The sequence below is a fragment of the Bos javanicus genome, chromosome 14, assembly GCF_032452875.1.
Source record: "Bos javanicus breed banteng chromosome 14, ARS-OSU_banteng_1.0, whole genome shotgun sequence".
In the NCBI taxonomy this organism is placed as follows: domain Eukaryota; kingdom Metazoa; phylum Chordata; class Mammalia; order Artiodactyla; family Bovidae; genus Bos; species Bos javanicus.
In genome coordinates this window covers 31,486,841-31,511,053 of record NC_083881.1, presented here as the reverse complement: position 1 = coordinate 31,511,053, position 24,213 = coordinate 31,486,841, and the positions used below count along the sequence as shown (strand labels likewise).

At 37.6% G+C, this 24,213-nt stretch overlaps 1 protein-coding gene across 3 annotated transcripts in view; it reads left to right on the top strand.

Moving 5' to 3' along the window:
• Positions 1–24,213, top strand: part of ARFGEF1 (ADP ribosylation factor guanine nucleotide exchange factor 1) — a 135,786-nt gene that overhangs the window by 101,133 nt on the left and 10,440 nt on the right. For all 3 annotated transcript variants that reach the window (XM_061438897.1, XM_061438899.1, XM_061438900.1), the window contains 14 exons: positions 2,674–2,802; positions 3,715–3,873; positions 4,116–4,266; positions 9,193–9,283; positions 14,332–14,372; positions 14,460–14,629; positions 14,982–15,133; positions 15,275–15,447; positions 16,458–16,618; positions 17,417–17,547; positions 20,425–20,554; positions 22,853–22,988; positions 23,068–23,206; positions 23,781–23,853. In XM_061438897.1, the coding sequence (XP_061294881.1) occupies positions 2,674–2,802; positions 3,715–3,873; positions 4,116–4,266; positions 9,193–9,283; positions 14,332–14,372; positions 14,460–14,629; positions 14,982–15,133; positions 15,275–15,447; positions 16,458–16,618; positions 17,417–17,547; positions 20,425–20,554; positions 22,853–22,988; positions 23,068–23,206; positions 23,781–23,853 (1,836 nt within the window). The remainder of the gene's footprint in view (positions 1–2,673; positions 2,803–3,714; positions 3,874–4,115; positions 4,267–9,192; positions 9,284–14,331; positions 14,373–14,459; positions 14,630–14,981; positions 15,134–15,274; positions 15,448–16,457; positions 16,619–17,416; positions 17,548–20,424; positions 20,555–22,852; positions 22,989–23,067; positions 23,207–23,780; positions 23,854–24,213) is intronic.

The window sequence follows — 24,213 nt, the reverse complement described above, 5'->3', positions numbered from 1 at the left end:
CTGCCCTTGCTTTAAGGTCTGTGTGATCGTGATATTTCTAAAAGTTGATGGAGAGTTACAGGCTCAGAGTGGGAATTTGGGGAGAGAATGTTAGAAGAAATAGTGGAGTATTGCCGGCCTCTCTTTTACCGTAATATAGGAAATGAGATTGAAATTAAGAGCACTTATTATGAAATAAATTACAAAGCAAGTTTTTGTTCTGTTTTGAATAATCTTATACCTTTGTTTTGTTTCCAAATGTTTTTGGTAGACAGGAGGTGGAGGTGAAAAAAACAAAAAGAATAAGGAACCAGTCATAATTCTGCCACTCAGAACATTTCTCTTACTATATTTACATACTACTTTTTCTCTTGTTAAACAGTTGTGACCCTACTGTGTATAGAATTTTGTAACTTGCTGTTTCTCACATGAGTGTTTTCCCATGTTATTGGGAATTCTTCCTAAGTAGCTTTTATGATCTCTTCTCTGGATTAGGTGTCATTTGTTCCATCCTCTGAGCTGGAATTGAGAACCTTTCCTCTCTCTGCCATTTCTACTGTCGTTACCTTTTCAGACAGTGTCCTTCCTTTCTCACTCTTAATGCTGGAGTGTTCCCCTGTCTGGTGTCCATGTCTGCTTTTGTGCTTCTCTTACCCATTTACAGAGCACAGAATGTTTAAAACACAAATGAACTGTCACCTTCTTCCTTAAAGCCATTCACTGATTTTGCAACTCTGGTGAAACCTAACACAACCCGAGGGTCTGAATACCAGGTGTGATCTGGCTCCACCTGCCTCCAGCCTCATCATTAGATTTCCTCTTACCGTGCTGCAGTCACACTGGCATTCTTTGTATTTCCAGAATGCCTTAAATTATTTTCTCTTCAGAGCATTCACACAAGCTGTGTCCTTTGTCTAGAATGCTTTTTCCTTCTTTGTCCAAGTTGTTTCTACTTTCAATGTTACTTTCTTAGTGAGTTCTGCCCTGGCCTCTAAGTCAGGTCTCCTTTCATACGTGCTGTGTTCTTCCTTCACTGTATTTATGTGTATCTACACATTTATTTATTTTAAACCTTAACGTCTGTGCTAGACTTTAAACTCTGAGAGGTAAGGGAGTACATCTGTTCTGGTGACTTTTCTCGAAGTCTGACAGTTCCTGGCTTGGAGTTAGTGCGTAGTAACTAAGCATTGGTTGAGTCAAGGAATAAAGGAGTCCTAGCAGTGATGTGATATTAAGGGATGTAGTTAAGAACCTTTTTACATATGGCCAGGTCATTTTCTACAGAGGTTTATACACTTAAGCGAAAATTTCACTGTCCCCTGGATGTTATTTAGGTATAATTTGATAATACAGATCATTCTTTAATTTGCAGTGGGGTTGTCACAGGCTTAAGAAGCTTATACTTCTCCTTGTATATATTACATAGGTTTCCAAATAGAGATGTGTTGTTTCTTCACTTAGCATAGGATGCATAATGCATTACTCTCCTGTGGTGCTTTGTATTTTAAAGTCCTGCCCGTCATATGCTTCCCTTAGCATCTCTTTGTAGTGGCAGTCCAGGTACTAAAGAGGAGGAAATGAAGTTCAGGAAAAAAAGAGGTGAAATAAGGGACAAGGCTAAGACTGAAAGTTAGGTACTGTGACTTACGTTCCTTTAAGAACTAAACTTCCAAACTTCCTGAGGTTACAAAGCTGTGGGTAATTCTGTCTTAATAATGCAGAAATTTTTTTTTAGATCTTTTAAAAATTCCAATTATTGTTTCTGTACCATGTTGTCATAAATACTCTTTATCTGTGTGACTATATATAGTTCTGTTTCATTTTGATTTATTAAAAGAAGCCAATACTCTTATATCAGACATTTCAAAGTTACACACACACACATATATACATGCCAGTATATACACACCAGTGTGTGTGTGTGTGTGTGTGTGTGTGTGTGTGTATATATGTGTATATATATATATATATATATATATGTTTTGATATGAGGACTTTCAGTAGTCAGGGATACCTCTCTTTTTTTAAATTTTACATTACAGTTTCAGAAGGTATTCAGTTTTGATAAAATTTAGTGCTTGTTGGCTTTCATAGTCTGTAAAGAGGATGCATTTTATTTAACTGTATTTTAAAATATTGTCCAACTAGGAGCCAGAGATATCTCTGCTGTCACAATGTAAAATATTAATATTTTACTACAAAAAATAATAAGGCTAAATGACACCTACAGAATAGGCTTAAAGAAAAGAGAGTAACGTAAGTCTTACAAGTAGAAAATGGTTAAAAGGATTTTTGTGGAAATAAAATTAGTCCATGAAATATTGCAAGAGACACAGCTTGCAGAGAGAGATGAGTTCTGAAGTCAGGGGTAAAATTTATATAATTTATGAATATAGACTATCCCCATTTTTTATTGTGAGTAACTCATAGGTGCTATGCTTAAAATGTATCTACCATCTTCTCTTGAATTTACAATGTTTCTCTCCCACTTACTTAAGCCCAGACAGCATTATATAGTTTCTCCTCTTTTTTGAAGAAAGCTCTCCAAATAACTATGCCTAGAAACTTATTGCTCTTTTTCAGAACTTCCACAAATCATTTATTGTCTGAAAGCATTGAGAAATGTTAATGTGGTCTTCAAGTTTGATTATCATTTGATGTTCATGATATATTTAAAATTTTTACCTTTTCTAGCTGGCTTGGACCCCTTTTCTGGCTGCATTCAGTGTGGGTCTACAAGACTGTGATGATACTGAAGTAGCCTCTCTTTGCCTGGAAGGTATAAGATGTGCAATCAGAATTGCATGCATTTTCAGCATTCAGGTAACAGAATTTTGCGTTTGTAGCCAGTCTGGAAAACGTAAATTACTTATGTCATTACTATAGTTTAAATTATTTCTTGTGTTGACACTGTTAAAAAACTAATTTCAAGTTTATAGTGGAGTTTAAATGAATCTTAATGTTTTAAGTTTCCAAGAAGCTGTGACAAAACCGGGTAGTTCTCTGTTGATATGTCTACCATTCATCATCATAACTTCGTGTTGCAGTTTTTTTCTGTATAGAATATTAGCTGTGTGGGAAATTTCCAAGAGTTTGAATTCCGGTATTGTAATTTGAATATATTATTTATATTGCATGTTCTTATTTATTGAATCATATAATACTTTTTCATATTTTGTATATTTATAGATACTATTTTATAACTTAAGCCTAAGAACAGGTTATCTTTAAGAGACTCAAGTATCAAGGACATAATTCTTATGAAGATAGTCCTTTCTAGTAAATTATATGCTTTGTCTGATAATAAATTTTATCCAATACTTGCCTACTTTCTTTTTGAAAACCCATTTCACATGTAATTATGAATGTTATAGCATAAAAAGCATAGTCTTAACTGTAGGGGAAACATGAGCAAATTTGTAAATCAAGTTTCTGCTACTTCATACAAGTCAGTTGAAGCATGTGTTCAATGAATGCTTTCTTACTATATGAATTATTGTTGCTGAAATTTCATCTTGATTTGACACCACCATTGCCTTTCAGTTTTAAAAATTCATCGTTTTTGGCTTCATTCATATTAAAATTTAAAGAACTTTAGTTTTGAGGTATCATATGTAATTCATGACATAGTTGAAAACTTACTAAATTAAGTAAACAGTTCATCAGTAGGGAACCGGAGCCTACTCTGTTGTGCTTACAACCCTGTGAGCTCTCTTTCTCTGTCTCTTTCAACAGCTGGAAAGAGATGCATACGTCCAGGCGCTGGCAAGATTCACCTTACTCACAGTGAGTTCTGGGATTACTGAAATGAAGCAGAAGAACATTGACACAATCAAAACGCTTATCACAGTGGCTCATACAGATGGAAATTACTTAGGAAATTCATGGCATGAGGTATAAGCACTTTCTTTTTTCTTTTGCAGTTTGGTTTATAAAATGAGCTAATGCTAAATATTATATCACTGACATGCTTAAGTGTTTGGGGAGAAGATTAATCTAGTACATTCAGGATTAAGTACGTTTAACTTGCTTATTTATAATGTAGCCTGTGTTTAAATTGTGACTTTGTACATTTAAACATTTTTATGAAGATTTTTAACACGGAATTTAAATTTGTTTTTCCTCTTGTAATTAAGATTCTGAAGTGCATCAGTCAGCTGGAGCTTGCTCAACTTATAGGAACTGGAGTGAAGCCTCGGTACATTTCTGGAACAGTACGAGGCAGAGAAGGATCACTTACTGGAGCAAAAGATCAGGCTCCTGATGAATTTGTGGGGCTAGGGCTAGGTGAGAATTTTTTGAATTATTTTTGTGAAGTATCACAGTTGTTTATAACTTGCTCAATATAAGTAACTTTATTGTATGAATGAAATATAATTAGAGGGCTAGGATTAAAATGCCCTTTGGCTAACCTTATAAGGGTGAAGCAAGATAACATTGTAAGTCTTTTTTGCCTGGTCCAGTTTGCAATATTAAGTGACCCTTAACCACATAGTTGAGGGTGGAAGAAAGGTGCAGTTTAAAATTACCTCCTTTTACATTAAAAAAAAAAGAATGAAATGCTGCCATTTACAGCAACCTGAATGGACTGAGAGAATATTATACTTGTGAACTAAATCAGGCAAAGAAAGACAAATATCATATGATATCACTTACATGTGGAATCTAAAAAATAATACAAGTGACTCTGTATACAAAACAGAAACGGACTCACAAGCATAGAAAGCAAATTTATGGTCACTGAAAGGAATAGGGAGAGAGGAAGGGATAAATTAGGAGTATGCAATTAACAGATACAAACTACTATACAGAAAAGAGATAAGTAACAAGGATTTACTGTATAATACAGGGAACTATATCCAATATTTATAATAATCTATAATGGAAAATAATCTGAAAAAATGTTTTAAAGAATTACCTGCTTTTAAGACTAAGCAGATAAGTTAAACGAGTGAAGGCTTGTTTAAGATGATAAATAGTTGGGGGCACCTGGAGAAAGCATTCACATGCACATGTTTTAACGGCACTATGCAGACATAACCCAAGTCTTAGGCCAGTGTGGAAACTGTCCCAGGGCTCCCCTCGAGTTCAGTGCAGCCAGGAGCAGCCAGGTTTAACCCAGCAGGAAAAAAGGAAGGTACTGTCAAAAGCAGATAAAGAAGAACCAAAATCATACATTTCTAGTCATAAGTGGAAAACGTTCTACCAGGGAAGAAACAAAGTTTAGACTGTCTTTGACGTTAAATATGTACTTCTGGGTTTGAATTCTTCCATGTTTCTTCTTCACTTGTGCTTCTTCTGCACTTGTGCAAGATGTGTGTGCAAGTTACTTTAATTCTCTGAGCTTCAGGTTCCTCTTTTCCAAACTAACAGTAGTATCTACTTACAGAGTTGTCAGGATTACAATATATTAACATATAAGTGGACTTAGTGCTGCTATACTGTTTCTGGATTGTTGTTTTTGTTCAGTCACTAAGTCATGTCTCACTCTTTGCGACCCCATGGACTGCAACACGCCAGGCTTCCCTGTCCTCCACTGTCTCCTGGAGTTTGCTGAAACTCACGTCCGTTGAGTCTGTGATGCCATCCAACCATCTCATCCTCTGTTGGTCCCTTCCCCTCCTGCCCCCAATTTTCCCAGCATCAGGGTGTTTTCCAGTGAGTCAGCTCTTTGCATCAGGTGGCCAAAGTATTGGAGCTTCAGCTTTAGCGTCAGTCCTTCCAATGAATATTCAGGGTTGATTTCCTTTAGGATTGACTGGTTTGATCACCTTGCTGTCCAAGGGACTCTCAAGAGTTTTCTCCAATACCACAGTTCGAAAGCATCAGTTCTTCAGCACTCAGCCTTCTTTATGATCCAACTCTCACATGTTTCTGGATTATTCTTTATCTGGCCTCCCTACCTGACTTCCAACAGAGAAATCTAAAGATACAACCTAAAAAAAAAAAAAAACATGAAGGAATACACCTGAGGTCTAAGAATACTTATATTTACCTTTTAAGGCTTTGTGCTATATATAACATTGTACTTCTGGACTTTCTCCTTTTATCATTTAGTGATTTCTTCGTTGTTGCTGGCAATAAAAAGTCTTAGGAAATTCAGAAGAATTTCAGGTTTGAAAAACAACCCACAGGGAGGGGAGTAAAGACAAGGACCATGTTGTGGCTTCAGGTTGAGTGAGTTTGCAGTGGTAATTCAGCAGTGCAGTCTGCACCTCACTTGTAAAATACCAGTGTGTTCTGTGGCTCTGGGAGGTGCAGGTATAGACAGCTGCAGGATTTACAACTGCTTGAGCACCCGCATGGTTGGTGACTTATGTAACCTACAAGCCTGACTCAGACATTAGAACTCTATCAGTGTTAGTAAAACAAGAGAAATCATCCTTGCTGATCATGTTTACTGGAATACTTGAAAATGAGTTAAAATTAATTTGACCATTGTGCTGCTCTACTGCTTAGGTTGCAAAGAGGTGACCTGACCTGCTTTCTCCCTTCAGGAAAAGGGAATTTATATTAAATTAAACACATTTGGAATCTGGAACTGTGATTGAGATAAAAATTCCAGGCCTCCAAATCACACGAGTGACTGACCACACCCTTCATCTCTCATCTTTTTCTGTGTCATCCACTTCTCTCTGCTCCACGGCCTGCTCCCTTCTGCTCACACTGCTGAGGGATCAGGTCTCAGGTTCTAGTCTGCATCCTAGAGGGAGCCCCTATGCTGACTCAGCCCCTGTTGGGCAGTGCTCCCCCTAAGTTGAGCTCATCTCAGTAGTTGGTTCCTGGCTCACCCAGCGTGGCAGGTGTCCACCCTGTGCTGCGGTGTCCTGGCATCGACTCAGGATGCTTTAGTCCATACCAAAGCTGGAAGAGGTTGTGGTGCAGACAATTGAGCTGGTTTCATCTGTATGTAATTTGTTTTTTAAAAATAAACTATTAGCCTCCTTTGTTAACAGAATCTATACCTCAAATATTGATGTAACCAAGTTAATAGGGCTGAGTGCATATTTATCTCACGTCCTTACAGATGTGATACAAGACTATACTTTTAATTTTTGGAAATAGGAAACTTTTATTACTAAGAATAAATAGTTTATGAATCATTAGATTTGAATTATATGCATACTATTATATGTATTAAAGTTTTAAAATTCAGTTGCTTGGTCATATAAATCTTGAGTGAATATTATGACATCTTACATCTTTGTTCTTAGTTAATCTAAATGTTTGTTCTTTTGAGTCATTTCTTTGGTAAAACCGAAACTATTGGCTTATTACTTGTACTGTCATACAAATGTTTGATAGATGTCATATGTTTATGAAATTGGTTCTTGGATTGTTAGGCATTTTAAATCTTCTTTAAATGGGTTTAATGATTACAAATTATTATATCTAAATAGAGAAGGTACAGAAATACCTTCTGTGGGTATTTGAAGAATACCCACAGAAATGTGGAAAGGACATTCAGTTGATACACAGACGAAGTTATGTAGTGACTGGCATTTTTTTCTCACAGATTTTTCTTCATTAAATTCCTGCAACATGCCACATACCTCATCTTGCTTGACACTATCCTCCTACCACCCCATTTCTCAGTCGCTTATTTCAGGCTTTCATCCTTGTTCACTTGTATTACAGAAATAGACCCTTAATTTGTCTGCATGGCTTCCGTGGCTCTTCATGTTTCACTGTGTTCTACAGATATTACCAGAATTATTTTTCAGAAAATAGACTGGATCATGTCGGTCTTTTAAAAGACCTAATGGTTCCCTGTTTTCAAAAGTAGAATGTTAAACACGATGGTCAAGGTTCTTCACATTCTGTTTCTGGTCTCTCTGTCCAGCTTCATCTCTTACTGTTTGTTTCTCTCTCTCCTTCCTTGTCCCCTGCCAGATCATCCTCCATAATGGCTACATCCGAGTGTGTTGGAACATGAACTTCACATGCCTCCTTCCATTACTTCATATATGCTGCTCCTTCTTCCTGAATTGCTTTTTCTTCTTTCTTTCCCGCATGATGATCCTTTCAGATCTAACTTGAATTACTATTTCATCACATGTGAAAACTTTCCATGAGCTAACAACACCTGCATTCTCCCTTCACCTATAAAAATTAGTTCTGTTTAGCCCCACTTGTGTTATATATAATTAGTTGAGTTCAGCCATGAAATAATCATCAGAGTATATGAAAGTAGGTAATGAGTCTGTCTCTCGTGGTAAATCATTAACTGCGTGAGGACAGGGGTCACATTCTTTTCCCTTTGTTCAGTTCCTGGAGGGAGCTGCCTTAAGTCCTAGGCTGAAAAGCTTATACTTCATCCTGAAACTAATAGTAAGCAAAATAAAGGTGGTGATTTAGGAAAATTAATCTCCAGGAGAAGAAAGGAGATTGGGGGGGTGGGGGAGGGCTGGGAATCAGCAAAAAGGAAGGCAGTAAACTGTTACAGTAATCCAGTCCTGAAATGATAATGGTCTAAACTAGGAATGAAAATGAACGAATCAATGAAAAACATGCCAGAAGAAAGATTTAGTGATAATGGAAGGGAGAGATATTAAGAGCTTGAGAACTGGGGGAATTGTTTTGCTGTCTACAAACACATGGAACCAGTGTTGGGGGGAAAAACCAAGTGATTCTTTTGAATAAGAGGATACTATAGCAGCATACCAGTTGAATTTTCAGTGAATATTTGTAAACAAGGGACTGAAGATTACATTACAGGAGAGATCTAATTGTATGGAATTGGGAATCCTCCTAAGTTGATGCATTTGGAACTGGGGTTGGTTCTGTTTCTTACATGCTGAGAGAGGAGTTTCCCTGGTGGCCTAGTGATTAAGACTCCGCGCTTCCACTGCTGGGGCCACAGGTTCTCTCCCTGGTTGGGGAGGTTCTGTATGCTGTGCGGTGCAGGGGTGAGTGGTCGGGGGAGGGGGTTTCTCTGAAACATTGAAAGAAGTTCTGCCTAATGTCATTGAGTGATTAAAAAGTTCAGTGTCCCCAATTTGTGTGATCTTTGAAACAAGTTTGTCTTTACCCACGTCTGTATACCACTTAGCGTAACTCCGTAAGTCACTGATGCCAAAAAGAATTGTTCGCCCAAAGCTTTCTTTCATTAGGAAAATAACTAATTTTATTAGAAATGTGTTTTAGAACTGTAGGTACATTCTTTCACTGAATTATTTTCACACTGAAATGACTCTCTTTTCTGTGTGGTAGTTGGAGGAAATGTGGACTGGAAGCAGATAGCAAGTATTCAGGAATCCATTGGAGAAACCAGTTCTCAAAGTGTTGTTGTTGCTGTAGATAGGTAAGGTATCTGTTTTATTCTCTTTTCCGATGAATGCTGTTTTAATTCTGTAGCATTTAGATGTGTGTTGCTCATTAGTAAAAATTAAAAAAAAAAGATTGCCAAAATATCTTTCCTGAGGTAATATAAGACTATATTGTGATATGCTATGATTTAAATGATGAAGTACCTACAGTTTTGCTTTTAAGTCACAGAACATAGGAAGGAGATAAACAGTATGGAAACTTAAGTGGCAAGTAGACATTAGTGGGCATTAGGGAAACGTTAACCTTGATGAGAAAGAACAGTTTTTCTTTTCCTTTATTTTTAAAAAATTTCCTTTATAAAAAATGTACTCTCTTTATTACTCCTATTTGAAAATAGAGTATAATTTATCTTTCTGAGTGTATGATATGGGATTGCATTATGGGGAAAATGAAGGGGTTTGCTGGCAGTTCTCACTGGGGAGAATTATATTTTATAGTATATACATTAAGAGATATTCCTCATCTCTAGTCTGGTTTTCTAAAAGACTATTTCTAAATATTTCTAAAAGAATATATTATGGTTTGTTTTACTATAGAATATTCTAGAATATTTAGAATAGTCTAGATTTTAAAAATCCCCAGTATTCAAAATAATGTCTAGGTGTTTTTTTGTTTTTTTTTTTTAAGAAGATGAATATTTTCCATATGGATGCCCAAATAATTGAAACATTTTGTAACACTGGTGTTTACATTTTAACACTTCTGATGGGAACTGTCAAAAACACAGTGTGTATTGTAATCTTTCCTGATGCTGAGAGACTCCTGCTGATCTATTATTTTACTTTGCTGTAGATGAAAACTTTTTGCTCTTAGATGGAACTAGAGTGTTTAGTTGTTACTGACCCTGGCAGTACTCCCTGGAACTTCTTACTTGGAAAGAATTCTTAGTGTCCATGTGCCCACTTGCTTTTTGGGGGTGGAGGGGTGGAGGGAGGGGCTTAATTTGCCTTTCTCTTGTGATGGTTGAAAAAAGATTGTGTATCATTTTATATCTACTATATAACTGAGGCTTAACATGTGCTTTTCAGAGTGCTCTCTGGGAAGGGAATTTTTTTAAAAAGTGGATGTATGTATAACTGATTATATTAAACAGAAAAGGTGCTTTCCATGTGTTACTTCATTTAATCATCTTAGTAGCCTATAAGATACGTATTATCACTGTCCTCAATTTACAGATGAGGAAGCTGAGACGAGGGGAATCAGGTAACTTGCTCCTTCCCGCAGCCAGGCCAGTCTGGTCGTGATGATTACAGTGACACTCTCATCAGCAGAGAGCCTGAGGAATAGCGGCAGGGGTGCCCTCAGCCTCTCGGCCTGTCTGCCCGTGTGTGCAGCTCCAGAGCACTGTAGTGTCTGTCCTGCTGCTGCCAGGGTAGACCTCCTCCAGATGGTTTTCTAGCCACCCAAAAGCACATCATCACTGTTAGGAGAATCTGCCAGACAAGAGTTGAATTTTACTTACTAGTCTTGTTGCCATAGCATACTTCATGTGATCAGAGCCAGTTCTGATTTACCTAGCTGGCCACTTGGCTGCAGAGAAACATGTCACTCATTTGAACAGGTGATCTGCGTCTCCATTTTAAGAGTTTGTGCAATTTCAGAGGAGTCTTAGCACAAATTCTATTAGTACGTCACTGTCTCAAACTCATCGTCACCAGATACTTCTACAACATAAATTCAGGGTCCACACTTTTATGCACAACCTGAGTATTTACATTTTACCTTACAGTGAAAGCATCAAAAATTACATCTTTGATTTGTTGCAGGATTTATATTATTCTTATGTGGTACGTATCACAGTTCTCATTAAATCGCTTCTGAATTTCTTTCTGAGTATCTGAGTTAATTTTTTATTTGTGATATTCTGATTCCATAGGCTAACTCAGTGAGACAGCCCTGGTAGTCAAGATGGTGCTTGAGAGTCTTGTCAGGCATCATCCTTGAAAGTCCCGCACTTGTTCAGCAAAAACGTTTTTCTGACCTTAGGCCTATTGTTCTGAATAATCTGTTGTGATAAGTATAAGAACTAAACATGCAGAATGAAAATGATAATTCTTTGCTTAATTATATATAGGTTCTGTTTTTTAATGGAAAAATTTTTGATTCCATCAAAAGCTTTAAAATGGTAAAATTTTCTGATTATCTTCACTTTTGTGTTTGGAATCCTGTATTATTAGAACTTAAGAGTATAAAGGCACTTTAACCTGGAGTCCCTGATCCTCTCGGATTTGCTAGGAAAACATTTTCTAGGCGTTGTTAAACCAGCTATTTCTTAAATGTTACTCAACTTCACGGGGGTGGATTTTATCTAGGAACGATTTACCCCTGAAAGTCAAAAGTCATGTAGCACCATAGTTTTTTCTTTAATTATTGTTTTTTAAGCACACCAGATCTGGCTTTATATTGACCTGTCCCACACTTTGGAATATTCTGTCACCTATCAGAAAATATGCACTACTCCTCCCTGTTTTCTCATAAACGTCTTTCAATTGAGTCTAAGCCATAAGTGTTACCTCTGATATTTTCACTATGAAAACTTTAGATACGCAGTCATTTCATCTGCCTGTGTGTTGCGTACAGCTTAAAGTTGATTTGATCTAGAATCTGCAAGTTTCATCTTTTTTTTTTTTTTGCATTGTTTCATCTCTATCATAATGTGTAAGAATTCAGTAAATCTGTCAATCTTTTTTTCCTACTTGTACTTTTCAGGGGCGTGTCTTTTAATATTAACACATAAGATTCTCATGCGTCTGTTCTCTGCTTTTCACACAGGCGTGTAGAATCCATTTTATAGTTGATGTTGTGAAGCATAGCTCTTTTCTGCCTTAGTATATTAAGGCTTTACTATGAATGCCTCCCCAGACCACTCTGCTCTCCCATATAACTTATCTTTAATGGAGCATTTCTAGAAATATAGTGACCCCTCAGAGGCTACCAGAGTGAGTGGGAATCAAAATGCTCTTTCCCAGGATGGATGCTCCCCTGCTCACACTGTCTGCAGAGCATGGCTGTTTGCTTGCGGTTCTCTCTGGCCGTCTTCACAGGGATCCTTGTGGCTTTCCTGGAGTCCTCTGCTGCTGTTCTTTCCTCCCCTGCTCTTTGTCACTTGCGTCCTCCTTGTTTAAAAAAGGTTCTTTGTCTCTTTTGCTGTTTTTCCTATTGTTTCCCTTGTACTGTTTAGGTTGGACTCTGTTTGTGGTGTGGTTTTTATAGCCACTGCCTTCCAGGAGCACACCTCTAGTTTGAGAAGCAGCTAATGACATTCATAATGCAGAGTCTAGCACTTCTCATTTTTGTTCATGTGAGAGGTCTGTAGCCTTTATTTTAAATTTCTGGATCCAGTCTAACCACTAGGTTCACTGAGGCCCTGTTACTCTTCCTCCCCACCCCCCATAGTGTTTTCAGTCAGATTTTTGAACTTTTGTTTTGTTCAACTCACAAGAGCAATAGAGGAAATGTGAAGATATCTCTTTAGCAGGAGTTCAGATTCTGAGTTATTACCTTGTCAGTTTTTAAGCTGCTTTTCCTTCTTGTTTTCATTATTCACTGTTGCCAGGACGCATAGACCTTCAAGGGCATAGAGGTTGAAAAATCATGATATACTCAAAACATTTAGACTGTGGTAGTAGGAAAAAACTAGAATGTATTGTAAATGTTTAAATTCTGTTTTGCTCAGATAAATGTGGGGTGGTTGAGAGGGTGGACTCTGGGGTCAGCCTGCCCTGGTTTGACTGGCTCTAGTACGTACTAGGAGAAGGCAGTGGCACCCCCACTCCAGTACTCTTGCCTGGCAAATCCCATGGACGGCAGAGCCTGGTGGGCTGCAGTCCATGGGGTCGCTAAGAGTCAGACACGACTGAGTGACTTCACACCCACTTTTCCCTTTCACGCATTGGAGAAGGAAATGGCGGCCCACTCCAGTGTTCTTGCCTAGAGAATCCCAGGGACGGGGGAGCCTGGTGGGCTTCAGTCTATGGGGTCGCACAGAGTCGGACACGACTGAAGCGACTTAGCAGCAGCAGCAGTACGTACTAGCCTTGTGATCTTCAGACAGTTGTTATATATTTTTGTGCCTCAGTTTCTGTGTTGATAAGATTGGGAGTCTAACGTACTTCATGGTATCTGTGCTTGTTATATGAGTGGATATATAGATAAATAGATAGATAGGTAGATACAGATATAAAGCACTTTGGGTAGTACCCACCCTGTGATTGCTGGTAGCTGTACTGTTACTATGATTCCCTTTGTTTCTGAGTTTAATGTTTGACCTGCTTTTGAGGTTTCCTTTTTATTGTCCAAATCCTATCATGTACAGTTTACATTGAGGAATATCAATTTATCCTTGATGTCACTACATCAGACCCTTAGTTATAAACTCGGAACATGGCTAAAAATGCAGACTTTAAAGTAAGAGGACTAATGTGTTTATGCTGAAATCTTTTATGAAACTTCGAAACACAGAAAAAGAGCTCAGTGAAGAAGGCAGGGCAAAGCTGGATAGCATAGCTTAACTCTAAACGTTTGAATGCTCTAAGAAAAGGGGTTAGTTACGTGTTAGTTAAACTGTTGGAAACTATTTGTAAGGTTTTATTCATCGCTTGTAATTCAACATGAGTTTTTTAAATCAGATGTACATTATTTATAAAAATAAAGTAGAAGTTTTCATTTTAAGAACATGTTTAAACTAGTAAAATACTCAGAAAAATTGAGAAGTGTGTTTTGTGTATGCCAGTTATTAGTTTTACAGATTAATAGTGTTTTATTTTGAGGCTCATGAAATACCCATCCTAGTGTTGATAAATTTACTAGTAAAATTGCAGCAATGTATTCATTCTCTAACATCATTCAGTGCAAGGGTGGGGGCTACATTCCAACTACACTTGTTACTAAACTGTCTGGTACAGAGTACACATTCAGTTACAAATAAAAGTAGTTAGTAAACTAGGCCACGTGTTTTTGAATTGATAGATCAGAAGTGAGACTTTATAAATTTTTGCATTGTGATTTTTGTTTTTTCTTTAGAATATTTACAGGGTCCACAAGGCTAGATGGAAATGCCATTGGTAAGTATGTACATTCAGTTAAAAAACTGACTTTTGGGCTAAAAGACTTTAAGCTTTAAAGTAAATGTTAATCTATTTCTATTACAGTGGATTTTGTCCGTTGGCTCTGTGCTGTGTCTATGGATGAATTACTTTCTACTACGCATCCAAGAATGTTTAGTCTGCAAAAAATAGTAGAAATATCATATTACAACATGGGAAGAATAAGATTGCAGTGGTCTCGAATTTGGGAAGTTATTGGAGATCATTTTAATAAGGTATTTGAGTAATTATACAATTTGCTTAATTTGTAATTTTTTTTGTTTAAAATTCCCTTACCATAATCTAGTTGAGAGGCCTTTTTCCTTTCTAATCAGTTTTTTATTACATTTTTTTGTAATTAGATTAGAAAACACTTTGTCTTATTTTTTCTTCTAGAAATAATTGTTCTAGGTTTTAAGAATTTAGTTAAAATATGTTCTTCTTGTTGAGAAATATTGTTAGCATACTTAGTGCCGCTATGCAGAATCTTTGGATTTACCTGTCTTTGCTATTAATGATATATTTTTCTGGAAAATTACCGATTTTTCTGCTGATAATTAGCATCCTGTATTTCTGTTGCTGTTGCAGGTTGGCTGTAATCCTAATGAAGATGTAGCTATTTTCGCAGTAGACTCCCTGAGGCAGCTGTCAATGAAGTTCTTAGAGAAAGGGGAGCTTGCTAATTTCAGATTCCAGAAGGATTTCTTAAGACCTTTTGAACATATAATGAAACGGAACAGGTATTATATTTGTTGAACTGCTTAACATCAGGAAAATAGTGTATTTTCCACAGTAGCGGGTGGGGTGATGGGGGTGGAACAGAAGAGAAGAGGGGAGGGGGAAACCTGAGATTTATCCAAGCAATTATATTGCTATTTTAGGTCTCCAACAATTCGCGATATGGTTGTACGGTGTATAGCGCAGATGGTTAACTCTCAAGCTGCTAACATTCGGTCCGGATGGAAAAACATCTTCTCTGTATTTCATCTTGCTGCATCGGATCAAGATGAAAGCATAGTTGAGCTTGCATTCCAGACAACAGGACATATTGTCAGTGAGTATCCCCTAAGCTCTGTTGAAGTTAGAACACAGCACAACACAACTTCAGTGTGTTCAGCGGATAGCTCAAGTGTAAGATTATTGGCTTGTCATGGGCTTTACCAAGTTTTGCCTATAGAAGCAGAGTAAAAAGTGATAGTATTACCATTATTATAATATTATGGTTAACATTTATTGAATGTTTACTGCATGGCAAGCACTGTAAGCACTTTGCATGTATTTTCTTCAATTTTCACAATAACTGTATGAGAAAAATATCTTTATTATCTTTTTTTTTAATTAGATACAGAAATGCAGATCGAGTGAGGTTATGTAATTTGTCTAAAGACACAAAACTAATGAGTGATGGATTGAGGCACAAAACCAGAGTCTTGAGACATAGCCTTTGTTTCTGATACTGTACTACACAGCCTCCTTTGACTTTGAAACACCTAAGATGTTCATTAAGCCTCTCTTAGAAGATGATAATGACCATCGTTGTCATCAACATCAAGAGTGATGACATCACCATAGCTATCATTTGTTGTTTGCTTAAATTTAGTAAATTAAATATTGTGCTAATGATAAGCACTTTGTTGTCATTTAGTCGTTAAGTCATGTCTGACTCTTTGCAACCCCATAGACTTGCCTCCCAGGCTCCTCTGTCCATGGAATTTGCCAGGCAAGAATACTGGAGTGGGTTGCCATGCCCTTCTCCAGGGAATCTTCCTCACCCGGGTATTGAACTCAGGTCTCCTGCATTGCAGGTGGATTCTTTACCATTTGAGTGTTCCAGTCTCCGTTAGGTGCTGGGTTTATAGTAAAAACAAAACACAGGCCTATCTTGCTGTTCCCACTACCCATGGCAGTCAGGTGACTGGTCAAGACAGACTTTGGAACCCATATCTTTTGGAATCAAAACCCTTAACCTTCAAGAAGTATCCATTATATCTAGAGCTTGGTATATTTGGGTATAATTAGGAATAATTGAAAATCTTTATTTGGATATATTTTTCTCCCTTATAGCCCTTGTGTTTGAAAAACACTTTCCAGCGACCATTGATTCTTTCCAGGATGCAGTGAAATGTTTGTCTGAATTTGCGTGCAATGCAGCTTTCCCAGATACAAGTATGGAAGCAATTCGACTTATTCGCCATTGTGCAAAATACGTGTCTGATAGACCTCAGGTATAGCATCGTTTAGTAAACAAAATGTGATTTAGCATTTATTTCTAGTCTGAGATCTAAGTTTATTTGGGAATCTAGGGGATATGAAGCATTTTTCAAAATTATCTTGAGTTGTCACATTTATTGAAGACGGGGTATTTTTCTGAGTGTTTCACATGTAAAAACTTGTTTAATTTTCAGTAACAGCTTTATGGGATAGATTGTGTTATAGCCCCATTAAATAAGGAATCTGAGGCACAAAGAAGCTCAAAACGTGCCCCTGCTCATAGGGATAGTGAAGGAGACAGGATCTGAACCCAAGCCTGTGTGTTCAGCCATTACCTTGATACACTCTTTTTTGTGTGTCAAGCTCTGCAGCACTGAAGGTAACTGTGGGTGAGTGTGGTTGTAAGCACTGTAGTGAAAGCTTGAATCGGCAAGCTGGCAGCCAGCTTTGACTTGCATATCTTTGTAACTGTCATTAGGAGAAAAGATGGCTTCATAGATTTTGTGTCACATGCTGACATGGACCTGTGGTGTGTTCGATCCGCACACCTCCCCAGTGTGGTAGTGTGGCTGTGTGATGTTATAACCACTTAAATGCCTGCAATGGAAAGCTGATGATGGAGTTGGAGCTGAAAGCAGCTTTTGGACTCTATTCCATGCTCTGTAGGCAGTTATAATCTCCATCTTTTTATAAGTGTTTTTTAATCAAATTGCTCATTTTTGATTTGCAAAGTGTTTATTTAAGAACTGCTTTGGAGAAATGTATATAGGTGTTAATGCCTTGTCTTTAATAAACCCGCCTTTCTTTTTAAGGCTTTCAAGGAGTACACAAGTGATGACATGAATGTGGCACCTGAAGACAGAGTGTGGGTGAGAGGCTGGTTCCCAATTCTCTTCGAGTTATCATGTATCATCAATAGATGCAAATTAGATGTAAGAACCAGGTAACAATCAGTATTTGTAATTAAAACTTTGCAAGGGTTATTTTGACCTTAATCAAATTAACCTTTCTTATGTGAACATAAGTTTAACTTGATGAAATATAGTAATTACTACATAGGCAAATTTTAAAATATGTTAAATAGAGCAACAAAAAAGGGAAATAGATTACTTTTCCTTAAATTTTGATTGTTTCCAAGTTTGAATTTTAGAGTCCGTGTTAATTTACACATTCTGTCTTTTCATACTTTTGTTTCCAATCAGAAATTGAAGTTAGTCCCAAACTTTATTTTCTGATGAATGAGAAAAGAATTTCCAAATGCATGTCCCTGGTGGCTTTTAGGTAAAGAACCATTTCTCTTTGAAGACTGGCCAGTAACCTAGTTTTGAGTAACATAGGCCTGTTGAAAAAGAACTCTTTCAAAAGTATAATCTCAATGAAAGATCTGTATGACTGCCCAGTGCATTTGTAAAGAAACTGCTGTGGGTGTGGTATAAGCAGACAAGCGCTCGGTGCACACATTTTATACTCACAAGAACTTGTTAGGAATTTGTTAGCGTTCTTAGCAATCCCATAATGTAGTTTTTCTCACTCTGTATTTTTGACTGCCAAATTGAAATGACCAACTTGAGTATCCTAATATCTGTCAGCAGGACATCAGAAAGGTAGTATAGACTTGTAACAAATCAGTGATAGAATGTAATAAAAGGATGAATCTCTCCTTCCTCCCTCCTCTTATGCCAGAACCACACCCATCCCTGCTGCTGCTAAGTCGCTTCAGTTGTGTCCGACTCTGTGCAACCCCAGAGACGGCAGCCCACCAGGCTCCCCGTCCCTGGGATTCTCCAGGCAAGAACACTGGAGTGGGTTGCCATTAAATTTGTTTTATAGCCTAAGAAGTTTTTTGTTTTTAGAGTGTTATTTGTTACAACAGATTCTTACGAACTTTAAAATAATGCAAAATATTCTCAAATCTTGGAAACTTGTCACAGAATTTAGTCATCACAAGCACATTTGACATTCATTTCACATTTAGGCCCTGAGGAGTTTTTGTCAGTGGACCTGTTAGGAAGCTTGATAAAATTCAAGCTAGCCCCTAATTGATTATATATACCACTCTCAGATGTCCACCACTTCAGTAGAGCAACTTCATGTGGTAAGTGAAAGTCACAGAAACTCAGCACTCCCTCCCTGCCCGTGTTTATTTGTAGAAATCTCTTTGGCGGGGGACGAACGGACCTGCTTTCTTAGTCTCTTACCTGTCCTTGTCTGGGACCATGCCACCTTGCTTTTCACTGTATCCTGTGTTCAGATTATGGATGGGTTTAGTTCTTAAGAAGAGAAAATAAGTGTTCTAGGTGGTAAAGAGAGAGAAAATGTGAGTAAGCTTTGTCCAGGGATGGCTTTGATTTTCTTACCTCACTCCAGGATTTGTAAAGGAGTTATTTCAATTACATCTAAAAATGCAGCACTGCGATTTGTATAACACACTAATTATAGAGTACTTTCACATGCATTCTCATTTGAGTCCCTCAAAATTCTGTAGATTTAGGGTTAAATAATTAACTTAGAGCCCTCCATATTCTTTTCCGTATACCAGCAACTTAAATATTCAGCAGAACTCCTTCGATAGGTGAAAAGCCTTGGGAACCTCTGTGGATCTGTGTTTGCTCTGGGGGCCTGCAAGAAGCAGGATGTTCACGCCTGCTCAGCCCAGCCACAGGGAGCTATTCAGCATCCAGTTACTTGGAGTGGGAGGAAGAACCAGCCTGTCTCATTGTGTGTGTGTGGAGGGGGCGTGGGGGGCGGGCATGAAACTCAAACAGGGTTTTCTGGGAAACATACAGTGTGTTTCTTCCACAGAAATTCCTTTACTGTAGTTTTACACATTAGGTATCTTACAGAGCAAACAAACTTAATTTGCCTTAGGACCAAACTACTGTAATGTTATTTTACATCCGTTGAACAATCGCGTGTTACTGTGTACCACGCGTGTATTGGTACCAGGCCCAGGGGGTAGCATTGCAGCAAATGAGCTAGACCATCTCAGGGAGCCCTCAAGTCCTCAAGGAGTATTTCACAGGAAATATTGTTCTGACTTATGACCAGACTTTGGGAAATACAAACCTTTTCTAAGTGGAAGGGTACCTATATTTTCTTAGAAGAAATTTAACGAGAGAGAAAAGATCAAGCTTTTTAATGGTTATATGAAGGCATTATTTCAAGAAGGATAATAAGGAATCAGAAGGCAATTTTGAGTTTCAGTTTTAACACTTATTCAGAAGAGAATGAATGGAATGCTAAAGCAGCTTATTCTCAGGGAACACTTCACTGTGCGCCCTGTGTGGCACATGCTGCCCTGGCCTGGCACGCGGCTGGGAGTAGACACCCTGCCCCCTTGAGTGGGGGTCTTAGTGAATTAGTTTGAGAAGTCCTTTAGTTTGAGGATACTACATGAACAAGTGGGGTATTAGCTAAAAATTCCTATAGTTCTTTGAAAAAGATTTTCCAAAATCTAATTTTATTTGTTCTTAAACATATCAGTATACTTTCTTCTGTGGTCATAGAGCCACCGAATTAGTAATTCACCGAAATTATAATCTTTCTCACTGTGTAGTTCCCATGTACATTTTTTGAATGCTGCAATGATGGAGTGGGAGTAGAAGAAAAATAAAAAACTGAAGGCCAGGGCCTTTGGAGTTTTTCCCTAAACAATCCAAAAAAAAAAACCTGTTTACAACCTAAATTTCTTAAAAGTTTAGTATCAATTGTTTTAAACTTAGCTTTCAGTAACTTTGTGAACTAACTTATAAAAATCTATTTTAGGAAGGAGATACTGATGTAGTATGCTAGCTTTTCTAACTATAGTTTTTCATTTTAGGGGTTTAACAGTAATGTTTGAAATAATGAAAACTTACGGCTACACTTATGAAAAACACTGGTGGCAGGATTTATTTAGAATTGTTTTCAGAATCTTTGACAATATGAAATTACCAGAACAGCAGACAGAGGTAAGAGATTTTCAAGTCAAAAGGTTCTTTTTTCCTAATACATTTTAGTATTTCAGATTAAGCACAGTGAACAGAAAAAAAATCCTAGAGATTTCTTCTTTGAGGCATTATGATATAGTAGTATATCTTTGTAGCATGTTTTCTGTCATCAAAACAGTGCAGCTTTGACAATAGAAGTGAGTTAAGGTTTTCGGTATTTTTGTTGAACTTTCAGTATCTTTTCCTCATTTTAATACTGTCACAGCTAAAACATCAGTAGTTCTACTTAGTATTCATAGTGACTTATTATTCTAAATTGAATAAAGAATACATGGTAAGTTTTATTTATTTCAGTGTCTTTTAATTGTTTTAATTTTTGGAGTATGGTTGATTTACAATATTGTGTTGGTTTCTGCTTTACAGCAGTGATTCATTTATACATCTACTCACTCATGGTGATTCCTTTCCCATATAGACCATTAGGGAGTATTAAGTAGAGTTCCTGTAATGTTCAGTAACTAATGTTCAGATTCTCATTGGTTATCTACTTATACGTAGTAGTATATATATGTCAATCCCAATCTCCCAGTTTATCCCTCTCCCCACCCGCCCCCAACTCCCTGGTAACCATAGTTTGTTTCCTGCATCTGTACCTCTGTATCTGTTTTTGTAGATAAGCTCACTTGTACCCTTTTTTTCCGATTCCACATGTAAGTGATACCATATGGTGTTTGTCTTTCTGTGACTTCTCTCAATACAACAGTCTCCAGGTCCTTCCATGTTCCTGCAGATGACAGTATTTCATTCCTTTTTAGGACTGATACACATATGCACCACATTGTCTTTATCCACTCTCCTGTTGATGGACATCTAGGTTGCTTCCTTGTCCTGGCTGTTGTAAACAGTGCTGCAGTGAATATCAGGGTACATGTATCCTTTCGGATCATGTTTTTTTCCAGATATATGCCCAGGAATGGGATTGCTGGGTCCTCTGGTAGCCGTAGCTCTATTTTTAGTTTTAAGGAACCTCCATACTCTTCTCCATAGTGGCTGCACCAATTTGCACTCCCACCGACTATGAAAGAGAATCTGCTTTTCTCCGTGCTTTCTCCGCGTTTGTAATTTGTAGACTTTTTGATGATGGCCATTCTGACCGGCCTGAAGTGATACTTCATGATAGTTTTGATTTGCATTTCTCTGATAACTAATGATGTTGAGAATTTTTTAATGTGTTTTTTGGCCATCTGTATGTCTTCTTTGGAGAAATGTCTCTTTAGATCTTCTGTCCATTTGTTTTTTGATATTGAGCTGTGTGAGCTGCTCGTATATTTTGGAGATTAATCCCTTGTCGGGCTACCCTCATAGCTCAATCGGTAAAGAATCTACCTGCAATGCAGAAGACCTGGGTTCAATTCCTGGGTCGGGAAGATCCTCTGGAGAAGGAAATGGCAATCCACTCCAGTATTCTTGCCTGGAAAATCCCATGGACAGAGGAGCCTGGACGGCTACAGTCCATGGGGTCACAAGAGTCAGACATGACTGAGCTACTGAACCACCACCAGTCCATTGTCAGTTGCTTCCTTTGCAAATATTTTCTCTCATTCTGAGGGGGTTTTTTTGTTTGTTTGTTTGATTCCTTTGCTGTGCAAAAGCTTTTAAGTTTAATTAGGTCTTTTACTACAAACCAGTTACAGAATGTGTTTCAGTGTTTGTGGGGAGAGAACATCAGGTCTTTGCATTTTGTTCCATATAGTGTGTTAAATGCAAATTTGGGGGCCTCTCTGACCTGCAGAAGATTTTACTTTAGATCTACCGGTAGGCTCTTACTTAAAACATGTTATTAAGTAGACATATGTTTATGCAGGGGCATAAAACCATGAATGAACGAATCAGATTAGTCCATTTGAGAAAAATAAATTACTTACACCAGTTTTATTTTAAATCTATGCTAACCCCACTTGGAAAATTCTTATCATTTCCTTCCTCTTATTTTTTTCCCATGTTCTGTCATATTCTGGAGCAAGACCAACTGTTGCAGTTAATGCTATGACTTTTCAGTAGCAGACACTAATAATAGGACAATGCAGTGATGGTTTTTTATAATCAAAACAGTGCAGAAAATAGTTATTCTATGCATAGATTTATAAGATAATGAGAAATAGGTATCAGATATGAAGTTGAGGTGAGTATATTCTAGAGGGAGTTAAGCACTCTGAAAGGAACATGGACAGTCTTTTTTAAATATGCAAACATTTTCTTTGTAACTTCTAGAAACTAATGAGTGGCCTGACCTCCGTGTGATTACTGTCTCCCTTGTAGAAAGCCGAATGGATGACGACAACATGCAATCATGCACTCTATGCGATCTGTGACGTGTTCACCCAGTACTTAGAAGTGCTCAGTGATGTGCTTTTGGATGACATTTTTGCCCAGCTCTACTGGTGTGTGCAGCAAGGTAGGTCTGTCCCAGTAAATAACACAGTGTTAAATGTGCCCCTGGTGATACACAAATGAATTGCTCTTTTCTTTTCCAGACAATGAGCAGTTGGCACGATCTGGTACAAACTGCTTAGAGAATGTTGTTATTCTGAATGGTGAAAAATTCACACTAGAAATCTGGGATAAAACGTGCAACTGCACACTGGACATCTTCAAAACCACAATCCCACATGCGTAAGATTTTTACACCGCTTTGTATCGAATGAAGGGCATAGAAGACTTGGTAGTAACTAGTGATTCCTCATAGCGAATGCTTTGTCAGATAGCTCAGTGTTCTACGAATTTGTGTTTATTACAGACCAAACTCCTATAAACCGTAACAAATACATCAGTTGTTTTATAAACCAGAACCTTTAGTCTTATCATCCAAATTTGGGTCACAATGAAGTACTTTTATGAGATTTTATTCATGCAGATTAAACCAAGCAGTGGTTCTGAATTTTAAAAAAATCTCAGCATTTATTTTAGTTACTGTAAATAGTCTAAGAAAACTTTATTTGTAAACACTTTAAACTACTGCATTTCATAGTTATTTGTTATCCTATTCTGAGGGTTAAGTTTGGAATTGACTCGTAGGTGAGTTTGTACTAGTGGGGAAAGTAAGACATAGTCCTGCTGCCTGACGGTTTATGGCACCTGAATCATTTGTAGGACAACTTGAACTTCCCCAGCTTATTTTATTTCAAAGTGTGTTGGCTGTGGCATGTCTCACGCTCTCAGTGATTGGTATGGTTTTGGTATTTCAAAGGCTCTTGACCTGGCGTCCCATTTCTGGAGAAACTGCTCCCCCAACCCCATCTCCTGTGAGTGAAAACCAGTTGGTAAGTTTAAATAAATCAATCCTAGTTTAAATCATTGGACTATTCATGATAAGAAATTTTACCATGGGGCAGATCCTTTAGAAAGATGGTGTAAAATATAGATGGTTCTGAGATGAAGATTCAAATGATTTCTCAAGTGCCTGCATGATACCAGTTTACATAAGGGTGTACATGCCAAGTTGCAGACGTTATTGGATATTGTTTAAACATCAAATTTTGATAAAAATTTTACCGTAGAGAAAAGTTGGAAAAACAGTATAAAGAATTCCAGCAGACCCTCACCCTGGATATTTGTTTCCTGGGCATGTGGTCACAAATTACTAATAAACTTAGCAGCTTAAAGCAGCAGCAGTTTATTCG